The sequence below is a fragment of the Pithys albifrons genome, chromosome 2, assembly GCF_047495875.1.
Source record: "Pithys albifrons albifrons isolate INPA30051 chromosome 2, PitAlb_v1, whole genome shotgun sequence".
NCBI classification, from domain to species: Eukaryota; Metazoa; Chordata; class Aves; order Passeriformes; family Thamnophilidae; genus Pithys; species Pithys albifrons.
In genome coordinates, this window is record NC_092459.1 from 3,689,806 (window position 1) to 3,702,291 (window position 12,486).

At 42.1% G+C, this 12,486-nt stretch overlaps 1 protein-coding gene across 3 annotated transcripts in view; it reads left to right on the forward strand.

Annotated features, from left to right (window-relative positions):
- The window catches only part of CD2AP (CD2 associated protein), a 100,130-nt gene that overhangs the window by 32,926 nt on the left and 54,718 nt on the right, over positions 1 to 12,486 (forward strand). Inside the window, exon 2 of one of the 3 annotated variants that reach the window (XM_071548242.1) lies at positions 736 to 896. In XM_071548242.1, the coding sequence (XP_071404343.1) occupies positions 736 to 896 (161 nt within the window). Of the gene's footprint in view, positions 1 to 735; positions 897 to 6,100; positions 6,209 to 6,249; positions 6,361 to 12,486 lie in introns of those variants that run through there. The other 2 variants (XM_071548244.1, XM_071548243.1) reach the window with 2 other exon arrangements.

Genomic DNA, 12,486 nt, shown 5'->3' on the forward strand with positions numbered 1-12,486 from the left:
GCAACTCATGGATCTTATGCAACAGATGGACAAATATGTAAATATATTGCTGTGGCTCTCTGAGTAAACTTAATTGTATCAAAATTAAAGCTCACTTGCTTATTCTACTTCATACAAACCAGACGACTCTGAAGGAGAGTGCCTTTGTCTGAGCAATTGGGGTTGTATGATGTTGTCAGTGACACACATTCTGGCTCTGTTACACTGCTTGAATCAAACCTGCAAAAACATGATGTGTGCAGCAATCTGCCTTTGCAGATGGAGCAGCAGGTTCTGCTGTGAGAAAGATAAAAGCATCACATGAACATACCAGGCATGCAGTGTGTGAACCTTTCTCTCTCTTTGGCCCCAGACATGCACTGAGTAACAAGCACTTGCCCTGTGGGCAGTGAGTCATTATTGGTAAATCTTCTGCTGGGACTTGGGGGGGGTGGGGTGGGGGGTGGAACCCACTGCCAACAATTCCTTTCACCACACATGAGCAAAAACCCACCCACCATGTATGACCTGGTGTCATATTACTACATTTACTTTATTTTAATAGGCAGCTGTCCAGTGTTTTTTACCCCTCTCCAAAAGCATTGGTAACGTTACAATTCACAAATGAGCATTGCTGTGAGGGAAACACTTGTTCTTAGCACTTGTTGTTAGGTCTGCCTTTTGCACATACGTGGCTTTCAAGTTACATTTCCAAGTCTAGCTTGTATTCACTGTGGGTTTTTTTTTCTTTTTTAGTGGACTATATCGTGGAATATGACTATGTTGCAGTGCATGATGATGAGTTAACGATCCGAGTTGGGGAAATCATCAGGAATGTGAAAAAACTGGAAGAAGAAGGATGGTTAGAAGGGGAGTTAAATGGCAGAAGGGGCATGTTCCCTGACAATTTTGTGAAGGTGAGTTTTCTGCATTTGCTGGCTCTTACTGTGGTTGTGTGGAAGGCTCATTATTACTGATATTGTGAGAGTGCACATCACTTCTGTATAACAGCATGATTTTTTTTGTAATGGGAAGACCTTCTAGGTGATGACATTTTTTTAATATACTTCTGAAATTTTTTTTGTTTGAGTTCTGCTGTCCTTGTTCACTTCAGCATTTCTTTTGGTTTGTACCTTTATACTGTATATTCTGGCCCTCTCCTGCTTCTGCAGTGCACTAAGTTGTCTGGAGCCATGGCTGTCTGCTTTAGTGAGATGAACTGATTTAAAAAGAGCAAGACTGTTTAAAATCCTAAAGCTACCCCTGCAGAAGACATCAGGTCATGAGAGAGTTGACAAAGTGGGGTCACACCTTAGCTCAGCCATGAGGAGAAGCTGCATCTTCAGGCTGTGTTTGTGTTGGTGCCTGGATTAAGCTTCTTTGTTTGAAGGAGCAATTCTACCTTAACCTGGACTCCCTACTGCTGGCACTGCCCTTTTTGTGACCATGAAAGGGACAGGGCAAGGGAATGTGTCCAGCTAAAAGGTAACTATAAAAGCAGGTTGGCTTTCTGCTTGTTTGGCTTCCTGACTGGACTGCCCATTTGTCAGCAGCAAACACCTGAAATGGGAAGGGTGTGAGGTGAGTGCCCCCTGGGCTGCAGCACTGTCCTGTCTTTGGGTTACTCCTCATCTCTGTAAATATGACCCCCACTCTGGGATCCCTGTCTCGCTCAGTCCTGTGCAACTGACTTGTCCTTTGCTGTGAGATTTTGCTTCTCTAACCTTCTAACTTCTTATATTCGTTCTGTGTTTGTGGCCTAAGATTATGTGAAGTTCTTGTCTGCACCTTCCACATTTTTTCTGTTTTTTCTTCAAATTTGCTAAATGTAATATTGACTGTGTACAAATTCATTATTTACTTAGAGTGAAGCTGTTTGAAAAGAATCTTGATGTGCTATTCTACTTCTAACATCTGAAATTCACAGTCTGCTGAGCTGCAAATATTTTTCCATCTAAATTATGGAAATGTTGGAGACGTTTTGCTTTGCTTCTTTATGTTTTCTGACATTTTTAGTAACTTTTGAAGTGAAATTTATTGTTTACACACCAGAACTATAGTGTATCTTTCTGCAATACTTCCATTTGTTAAACCTGAGGGGAAAGTTAGGCAGTGCTAGAAACACTTCACACTTACTTACTTTAAATTTGACAATTTTTCTGTTCATCTAACTGAAAAAGCAAAATTACTCCTATTTGATCTACTACAGAGGGTTTAAAGTATTTTCCTTTTAAACTTGATGGGAATAATCAGTTGTTCTGAGTGGGTCTTCTGCCAAGGACAAGTTTTTATGGATGCCTTTCTCTTGTCTAATATTTTCAATTTGTTGGTGGCTTAGTTCAAAGTCCGTTTTGGATTTTGAGTCCTGTGTAAATAGTAGTTTGATCTTGAGTGGTGTTTTGATGATTGCTGTGTTGATGAGGTTCTTAGCACTCAAGTGTGGTTTAGGAAGAAAGCATCAGACACGACTCTTCTCCGGTACTTGAGTCATCAAGGCTGCCTTTCTACTCAGCAGCAAAGGGGGGTCAGATGTGATGTGTTTCCACGTTAATTACCAAACATCTTAGGTGTTTTCTTGCTCTTCTGCAGCTGTGGCTTTTATAAACTTTGTTTCAATCCTGACCCCACAGCTGCAGGTATTTTTAACTCTAAAGCTGTTCAGTATGTGCATGGCGTGGTTGGATATCCTGAATTACAGGGGACACTTTTGTAGAAGGCATAGGGATTTGGGGAAGGGTAAATGAAGTTGCAGAAGAAAATTATCACTTTTGTTTCTTGAAAACAGGGGTAACTTTCCTCTTTGATGCTGGAGCTGAGTGCAGTTATGAGGCTGATTCTGGGAATATTTTCTTCTAAGATGGTATATTTAGGGTAGAAAACTTGTGCAAGGATGAGATGACGGAAAAGCATTAATTGTTGGGGAAGTGAAAGTGAATTTGATTGTAGTTTCTTCTTGAAAGTTAATTTACAGACAGAGTTAGTTTGAGAGATTGTTTCTGGGAAAACTGTTGCTCAAGAGTGGGATTTTTTTCCTGCGTCATTCAGAACTGTTCTCATTTGTTGCCATAGCAGGTTGTTCGATCATACTTCAGGATCTGTTAAATGCCCCTGACTGCTTGGCCTGGCATGATGTTAACACCCTCAAGGTGTGGATGGGTGTACTTTGGCCTCGTGAATGAGGAAGGTCCTTTGAGAAATGGATTTACTTATTTGCTCTGTGACCAGTAACTCACCATGACGTCTGGGAGGGGTAATAATAAGGATGCTGAAGAGGGACAAATATTGGCAACTTCTCATGACCCACATGAAGGGGAAAGGAGGATGAAGGTCTGAAAGATGCAGTGAGGAGGGAAGAGCTGGAAGGACATTAGGCCAGGAGGACTGAGGAGGAACCTCACCTGTATGGAGTGGATCTCCCAGGTCAGGTTCACAGAAATGGGACCAGAAAGGGCACATTGCTGTGGAAAGGACTAAGGGTTGCACCAAGTTTTACACATTTGGTTGCAAAATTGTGGGACTGTACTTGAATATTTATTCCTTCCTGAAAGGATAATCTTATTCTCCTGTTAGGAGTGTAATTTCATGAATTAAATGGGGATATGGACTGAACCCACTACATGGTTAAATTTGTATTGGGTTTTTGATGCTGTGTATTTTGGTTTGTTAAGAATTGAACAGAGGCCAGTTATAGTCTGTACTGATGTGAGAAAGATTAAAATTAGAAGCTGAAAGAACAAGTGTTATCCACCAGATTTGTCTCCATGTGTAAAATATTTAAAAACATAATAAATACGACAAACAAAAATGGGCGGAGATGGACATGTCTTCTTTTTGCAATGTCTGATGCTACTGCAGAAGTCAAGTTCTTATTTGGAAGAAATAAAAGCTTTTGATTTTCATCAACTGCAGGAGAACTGGAGCAAGTGCTAATTTCAGCTAGTTTAGTTTTGCTAACTTTGTTAGTTTGTCTCTTCCTCATCCTGTCTAAGGGCAGGAAAGGAGCCTGTTGCAAAGTGGCCTTGGCTGTCAGGGAGCACGAGGATGGGTCTGGACTTCTGAAGGACAAGCAAAATGGCAGCAGAAGGATTATTGTTCTGTGCTGCCTGGATATGTTGGCTGCCCCAGATTTGGACTCTGTCACCACTGCTGAAGCAGATCAATCCCCTTCTGTTCCCTCCTGCTGGGCTCCATTCATACACTGGATTTACTGACATTTTTAGCCACTCCTCATGCTTTGACTTTTGCGTGCTTTGGACAAACACACCTCTTCTGTTTGAAGAATGACCAAGTGCTGTCAAGTTCATTTTGACATTGTTAAAGCAGGAAATAGCTTTTTAATTATGTCTTCCTTTCTTTCTGATTGTGTCTTCCTTTTTCTTTTTTCAAGTCTTCTAAATATTGCAAAGTAATTTTGCATAGTGGTAGCAGGTTTATTTTCCATGTTGTAGTAGCAATTGGGTCTTTGTTGTCAGAATTGCAGCAAAGGAAACAGAGACTGTGTTTTCAAATGGTTTATTTCATTGTACAGTGTAGGTGAACTGAGCTCTATATGACTTTATAATACTCCAGTGGAGAAGGGAATGTGTGGAAGCTTCCTATGGATACTGTTGTAATGCTGATCCTTGGTACTTTATGTCATCTTCTCATAACTTTTTGTTTGAGTCCTACTGGCTTCTACCCAAACATTTTGCCTATTGATGGTGAGGTCCTGGAGAAGGATCAGAGTTTTGTGGTGCCTGGTTCCTGGTGCCAGCTGGGAAGTGGGCATTTTCTGTGAGCTCATCACTTGACAGGTTAACTGGCCATCTGAGACAGTCTGTCCCAAGAGGTGCAGTTCCTGGTGCTGACATCCACTTGAATTGTTTTGCTTTGAAAGAAGAAATCAGGTAGACTCAGCTAAGGGGAACCCCATAAAGCCTCCAGAACATCCTCATGTACTAGTGTGGCAGTGTCACTGCATTGGATGGGGAGTGGGTGGAATGTAAAGGTTGGGGGCAAGTCAGTGGGTGGGATGTCCAAAGCAATCCTGAAACCAGAGCTCAGGGTTGGTGGAGCAGCTTGAGATGACTTTGTAGTTGAAAACAAGTAGGTTAAAAAAAGAAAAGTACAAACAATTACACTGTGTACTTGTGAAACTCATTTCCTTGAATTCACTTTTCAGTACTAGGGCTTTTAAAAGATTTTCTGCCTGTATTGCAGTGCTGGGTTTTGGAGTGTGCACATGTGCAATGTAATTAAGAAAACTGGTTTGAGATTCCTGTTTGAACTGTGTTTATTTGGTTTGAGTGGGGTTGAAATGCTTGAATTACAGTTCTTGTTTCTGACATTGTTATTTCCATTTTTGTTCTTCTTCCTGTATGGGCAGTTTAAAATAAACAACTTCATAAATTCCTAAGAGGAATTAGCCACTAGCAGACTTTTATTGCTTTCTTTGAGAGTGGCTTTTCCTTTCTAAAATCCATCACAGTGTAAAATGTGCACACTTGCCTTCACCTGCAGTGTGAGTTTGATCAGTGCAACAGTGCTGTTAATTGGAATGTGTGAGGGTTTTGGACATGCTAAGGTCTGTGGAATGTGAAAGGCTTTTTGGCTTTGGATTGGGTTTTATTTCTGTTTGTAGACTTCTTTATATAATGTACAGGAACAGTTCTCTGAAAGTTAAGACCAAGAGTCCAGGACTCCCCTCCTTCAGGAATTCTCCTGGATCTCCCTCTTTCTCTGGCCCAATGAATCTTAACTCTTTTTTTTTTCTGTTTACTTTGACTAAAAGGACTAAGACCCAGTTTTGTTTGTTCATTTTGAGTAGCTCTGTTCATTCTCCAGACACCCATTGTATTGATAAGCTGGAAGTCATGATTTGATGTGCATCCATCTGCTCATTTTGTGGAGATTTTTTTCTGTCCATAGGTGAAGGTTTTTAAGGACTGAAGTTCCTTGTTTTATTTCATTTATTGCTATCTTAGTTTTATAACCAGGTGTATTGTGTGTAATAGGTTTTTCACAGTAGTAAAACCAGTTCAATCGTAAGCTCAAGGCAGTAACTGGGATCAGGGAGGAGGAGCAGCAGGTGGATTAATTAGTAGCTTTCATCAGTTCAGTTTGCCAGAAGGCTTCAGGGACATTCTGGTGAACAAGCTGGACACTTCTTGGAGCGTGTTTGGGACATGCAGCCCCTCAGCCGCCCGCTCAGCGACAGAGCTGGTTCAGGGAAAGCTTCCTGCCTGCACAGGTGTGTGCAGCTGCTCCCTCTCCAAGGCTGAGCCTGGATCCTTTCCAGGTTAACACGTGAACTTTGCTCACTGTGACATTTTTCTTCCTCCCCCTAAATAAAAAAAACGCTGCAACACTGGGCGTGTTCGAGCAAATATGTCCTTGGAGGTGGTAAGCTTGCTTTATTTTCCATATGTTCTTAACATCAAATGCTGTAAACAGGTTTTGTGTTTCAGGGTAATGGATGTGAACAGCACAAATTTAAAAGTTGTGGTTTCAGTATGATTTTTAGGTTTTGTTTAATATATAGTGTAAATTCTTGGTCTTGTGTAATAAGACTACTTGGGCTTGGTTTAGCTTATCTGCCCTGCTCTAGTGTGTTGAGACACTTAGAAACTGCAGACAGTTATGGTGTCTGCATGAAGAGTTCCTTTTTAAAAGGATGATTTCTTTTTAGAGGATTCTTTCTGTTCAACTTCCTGGTCTATGTGTTTGTGTAAACAAAACACAGCCCAAGCCCCTTTCCTGCCCTTAACATTGCCCCCAGACCAACACTTTAGAGTATTAGCACAGCTGCCCTACCTTCTTAAGCCTGTCTTTGCTGCCTCTTTCCTGTGTTCTTGCTGGTGGGATGCTGTTAAACACCAAGTGTGCTGTGAACCTGCGAGAGGTTGTGGCTGAAAGCTCCTCCAAGCGTAGCGTCTTCCGTAATTCCTTTTCAGAAATAGTAGATTGACCTCGCCCAGAACTCTAAACAGGAATCATGGAATTGGGAGGGATCGTGGACAACACAGATGGTCTGTTCTAGATTAATTCTAACTTGGACACAGTTAAAAAGTGTAGTAACATTAATTAAAAAAGCAGATTAATAACTAAACTTTTAAACAACATATATAAGTTAAGCCATATGCATCTAGTTTGAAGTAGAATGTATTTAAGGAATAGAATAAAATGCCCATTTCCAGAATTTTGGTGTCTGCTCCTTTAAGTGTTCTGCCTGAATTCTTTGCATCCGGGTAAGGCTTGGAGAAAATAAGATATGCAGTGAATTATCAGTCCTATTGGTCAAATGATATTTCCCTTTATACAGCCTTTTCCTTTGCTTTATTATTGTTTGGAGGAACCTGTCACTGCAGCACGTTGTGCAGGGAGGTGACACCGAGGAGCTCGGAGGTGTCCTTGCCTTCCCGGGCAGAGGAGGCAGCCCTGCCTGTGAGAGGGCGATGTTTGCCTCGAAGCTGGCAGTTCTTGTTCTTCAGAAACAAAGATTACATGCAAGATTGAAAGCCATATTAAGTAATTTTGGTTTCAGTGCTGAACATATGAGAGAAACATGGGTGTAAGGTGGCTCTTTGTCTCCTGGTGAGGAGCGAAGCTGAGCATTCGGGCTCGTGCTTTGAGGCCTGTTGCCAACACTGTGGTGCTGCCTGTTGTTCCTACTGATTTTTCTTCTGGCTTTTGGAGAAAACAGGGCCACTGGAGGAGAATGTCATATCAGGGGCTGCCTTATGGGTTTGCCTGAGCTGCTCCCACTAATCTCGTCTGGGATTTGTGAGAATGGTGATAATGATTCCTGTACTTGGAGGGTGAGAGACTGGTCTCTACTGTCCAGCTGTTTTGGCCTGAATAAACAAAGAAACGCCTGTTTTCCAATTGGAATGTCAAGGTAAATTGCTTGAGTGAGCCTTACTTATGATGGGGAAACTATGTTTCTAAAAATAAGAGAAGAAAAACCCCAACAACATCTGAAAACCTTGGTAGATACAGCCAATGGCACTGATCTGTAGGCATGGAGTCACACAGGAGTTGTTGCTGGGGTGCAGAGCTCATCATGGATTCCTGTTATTCCTGTCCCTTTTCCAGCTGAGTCACTGGGCTGACTGCTTGGGTTCATACCAGTCAGGCCTTGACCCTGTGAGTTTCCTCTGTGAAGTGACTGTATCTGGCATGAAGAGGGGAAGTCTGGATGATGGTTTGAGTTTGCAGATGGTCTGAGACTTCACACATAGAGCTGCTGTTGCTGGCACAGCTCACCCAGAACAGCCACTTTTGGGCACCTGTGCGTTAGTTTGTCTTTTCATACTTTCACTATGTCCACACAGGAATTATTGCCTTTGTTGGTGCTGGTTGTGGATCTGTGAATTATTTCATATTCCAAGGCAGTGTGAGTATCACAGAACTGATTGGGTTGGAAAAGACCTCCGAGATCATCAAGTCCAACCCTTGGTCCAACTCCAGTCCCTTTACCAGATCATGGCACTCAGTGCCATGTCCAATCTCAGTTTAAAAACCTCCAGGGATGGTGAATCCACCACCTCTCTGGGCAGCCCATTCCAATGCCTGATTAATCTATCTGGAAAGAATTTTTTTCTGATCTCCAACTTAAATTTCCCCTGGCAGAGCTTGTTGTTTAGAAAGAGAGATCTTGAAGGTGATGTGACTATTTGAATTATTTATCTTGATGGGCTATTAGATTTGAAGTGTCACAGGTGATTTCCTCAAAAGTGAACTGTTTAACTGCAGAAAATTTGTCAAGATGATGTGGGCCTTCCCCTGTTCTAGATGAGCAACTGTGCTGTAAGATGTTTGAAAAAAATCACCTGCCAAGAAGATTTCAGTTTGGATTTGCAAACTCTTCCACTGTAAGAGTAAAAATCTGTTGCATTGTGAATCAGTCTTCAGTGGCTGAATGTGAGCACAGAATGAGGAAAACACGTGTGTTTCTTGTAGTATTTTAACATATATTTATATATTCTATATTTGAAAATACTGTGTTGTCAAGAGTGTGGTAGAAATGGAAAGAGCTTCTAAATTTTGACTCAGTGACATGGTATGGAAGGGAATCTAAGGTGCTGTTCCAAAGGATGGCAGGATAAAGTGGGATTGATGACTTGTGTGAATACTGCTTAACACACTAATCACTGTGGTTTGAGTTAACCAAGTTTCCTGATTGTGCACGTGCCTCTTGCTTTTCTAAACGCCAAATCAACTTGTGGTGTTGCTCGTGTGGTAACTGCACACTCCTGGGTACTCTCCAAGCTGCTCCCACTGGGTGCAGCAATTTGTATGGAAGGGGCAACAGGTTTATACGTGTAGTTATTCCTGTGGTCACATGAAGCAGTCTGCTCTTTTGGCCTTCCTTATTTAGTTGCTGCACTTGATTCATGCGTAACTGTATAACTTCCTCTCGGAGCATGGGAGAAAGGAGACCATCCCCTGGCTGGAGGCTTCAGACAGGGTGTGCTCCATCAGAGAGCGTTTGCAACCATCACTGAGTAAACTGCACAAAGCACTGTCAGTGTCTTGGTCTGCAGTAATGGCCTGGACAGGTGCAGGAAACTCACTTTTAAGTTTATAACTTGCCTGTGTACAGAACCCTAAAATACGGCCATAAATATGCACTCTGAAATTAGCATATGTCATCATCATCATCATCATCATCATCACCAGCATGGCCAGGCTTCGCGAGCGAAGATATGAGAAGGGCACTACCCAGGCTTGCTGCAAGCTGCTGGTGGCTAAAAAGGCCGATACGGGATAGGCAGGTCCGGTCACAGAAGGCACAGCGGAACGTCTCCCTGGGTGACATTGGCAAGGAACGGTTCTGTCTGCGTTGTCTTTTCTCCTCCAGACTGACTCTCCGTGCATTCTCAGAGGAAGCAGCAGCGTCGTGAATGGTGTGCCTCCATGAATCCTGATTGGAGGCCAGAGTGGACCATTGGTGGCAGTCAATATGGCCAAGGCTGAGCTGTTGTTTCAGGGAGTCCTTGTATCTCTTCTTCGGGGCTCCTCTCTTGTGGCAGCCGGTGGCGAGTTCTCCATAGAGCACAATCTTTGGGAGGCGGTGGGTGATCCTCCATCCTGGAGAGGTGCCCTGCCCAGCTCAGCTGAGTTCTCATCAGCATGGCCTCCATACTGGTGACCCCTGCCTGTTCAAGAACAGACACATTGGTCACGTAATCAGACCAGTGGATGTTTAGGATTGAACGGAGGCAGCGCTGATGGAAGCGTTCGAGAAGCTGCAGGTGGTGGCGGTAGATGACCGAGGATTCAGATGAGCGAGCTTGGACGGTGACCTCAGGATGTAGGTTTGGTTGGAGTATCCTTCTCTTAGATGGATGGCCGTACAGGGCTAAACGAGCTCCATCTGCCCAGGTTTGGGGTTGGAGTTGTCCTTCTCCTAGGATGGTTGCCAGATGGCTGGCGAGCCCATCCTGCCCGTGGACACACTTTGTCTGACCCTTCAGCTGAGACCTGTCTGGCATGGGAGACCCTACCGGCGGCACAAACCACCTCCAGCATAGCTCTCAACCTCATGAGGGCACGCAAGCTTCTCCCCCGTGACAACGGGGTGTCCCCGGAGAAGATTAGCACATGTAATAAGACCAAAAAGGTCAGTTATCCAGATACTGTAACATGTAATGTTTGTTACATCCCAGGAGGCTCTGGGAGTGCATTTCAGTCCTGTAATTTTAGTACTTTGCCTTATGTCTTATGAATCAACATGTGTGTATGCCCAACACAGTTAATATTAAATCTGTGATTTTTTTCTTTTTTTTTTTTGAAGTGGAATGAAGTAACCAACATGCGAACTTGGCAATGAACCTGCATGGGGGTAGCTCATCGGGCCTGTTATATCCTAACATTTGCACTATTTGTGAATTTTCTTTTCAGATGGGTCATCATTTTGGATGACCTGTCCAAATCACTGCTCTTCTACTGTAATGTTTTCAATATTAAATTTATTTTCAAGTGTATGTTTTCCTTCCTTGAACACTGGGTTTATCCAATGTTGTGAGCTGATCTAAAAGTTTAATGTGATAAATATTTTCTAGGCTTGCCAAGCCTTTTGGATGCTTTTCACTTTTTAAAAATAATAATTTGGTGTATATATGTGAGTTCATTAGCTTTGGTCTTGCTGTTACAAGGTTTTACATTGTTAGAAACAGATGGTGATGTAGCTGCTTATAAAACAGGAGCAAAAAGCAAGATGTGTTTTCAGTTAAAAATGTTAAGTTAATGTGTGAATCCTTGATAAAACTTGAACTTTAAACCTGTTTTTATCTCCCCTGAGTTTCTGAGATTTATTTTTTTAGCCCTTATTTGACATTCTCTTAAGCATTTAGTTTTGTGTCTTGGACAAGACTTGTGAAGGGATGTAGATGAGTCAGTGTTTTAACTTGAGGCCCATGAGTGAAGTGCTGAAGGCTTTACAGGGAATGGAAAGAGATGAGTGTCCTGGAAAAGGGATGCAGGAAAAGAAGAAAGCTGAGTATGACAGAGTGGATGCAGGAAGGCAGGATAATGGTGAGAGGGAACAAGAGATGTGCTGAGGGAACATCAAAGGGGACCTGTAGTGGTTAATGGATCCCATGTTTCTGTGCCCCAGCAACAGAGGCACTTAACTGGGAGAAGGGAAAGGAATGTCTTCCTGCCTTCCCGTGTGTGGGAAGCTGATAAAACACACGTGCTGCCAGAGCTGGATCTATGTCTTGCCCTCTGCCACGTGTGATTCCTGGTTTTGTTGATCTGAAGCATTATTTTGTGGCTAGTGGTTGACAGAACATAACTTATTCTATAAAACAATTACAAGAAATATAGTTAAATTTTCATGTATATATATAAGCAAATAGAAAAAAATACAATCAGCATTTTAAGATGTTTTTATCTGGTTGTGAACATGGTAACACCATAAAATATTATTAATATTTTTAGAAGTATTTTAAAACTAACTTTTCTTAACTAAATAGTTGGAAAACATTGATGTAAATCTGTGCTTCCTTTGGTTGCTCCTGTTAATTTAGGATTCTTTGCACTGCTGCTGGTAGACTGGGTGAGTTGGCTACTGTGCTTTCCTGCATCTCAGCTTTGGTGTTTTGTTTGCATGTTTTTAGGTCTCTTGTATTTTGCACATATTAACAAAACTTCATGTCAGAATCTGTTTTGACACTTGCTTGGCACAACCTTTATAGGTATCCAGTTCTCCATGACAAAACTGAGTCATTTAAATGTATAGAAATACATGCATGTGTCTGTGTGTATAATGTATGTATAAATTTATATCAAGATCTAAAGTTCCAAGCCTGCCTCTACATTCCCTCTGTAGAGATAAGCTTTCCTTATGTAGAAAAGTCCAGCTGTTTGTTCTGTTCTTGACCTTCAAGTATTACATTTATTTGATGGCTCAAGTTTGTCTGTGAGTCTGAAGCGACTCAGGACATCATTTTTATGCTTTCTAGAGATCCTGTTCACTCCATGTGTTACATATGGTAGGAAAGAAGAGGTACCTTGCCTGAT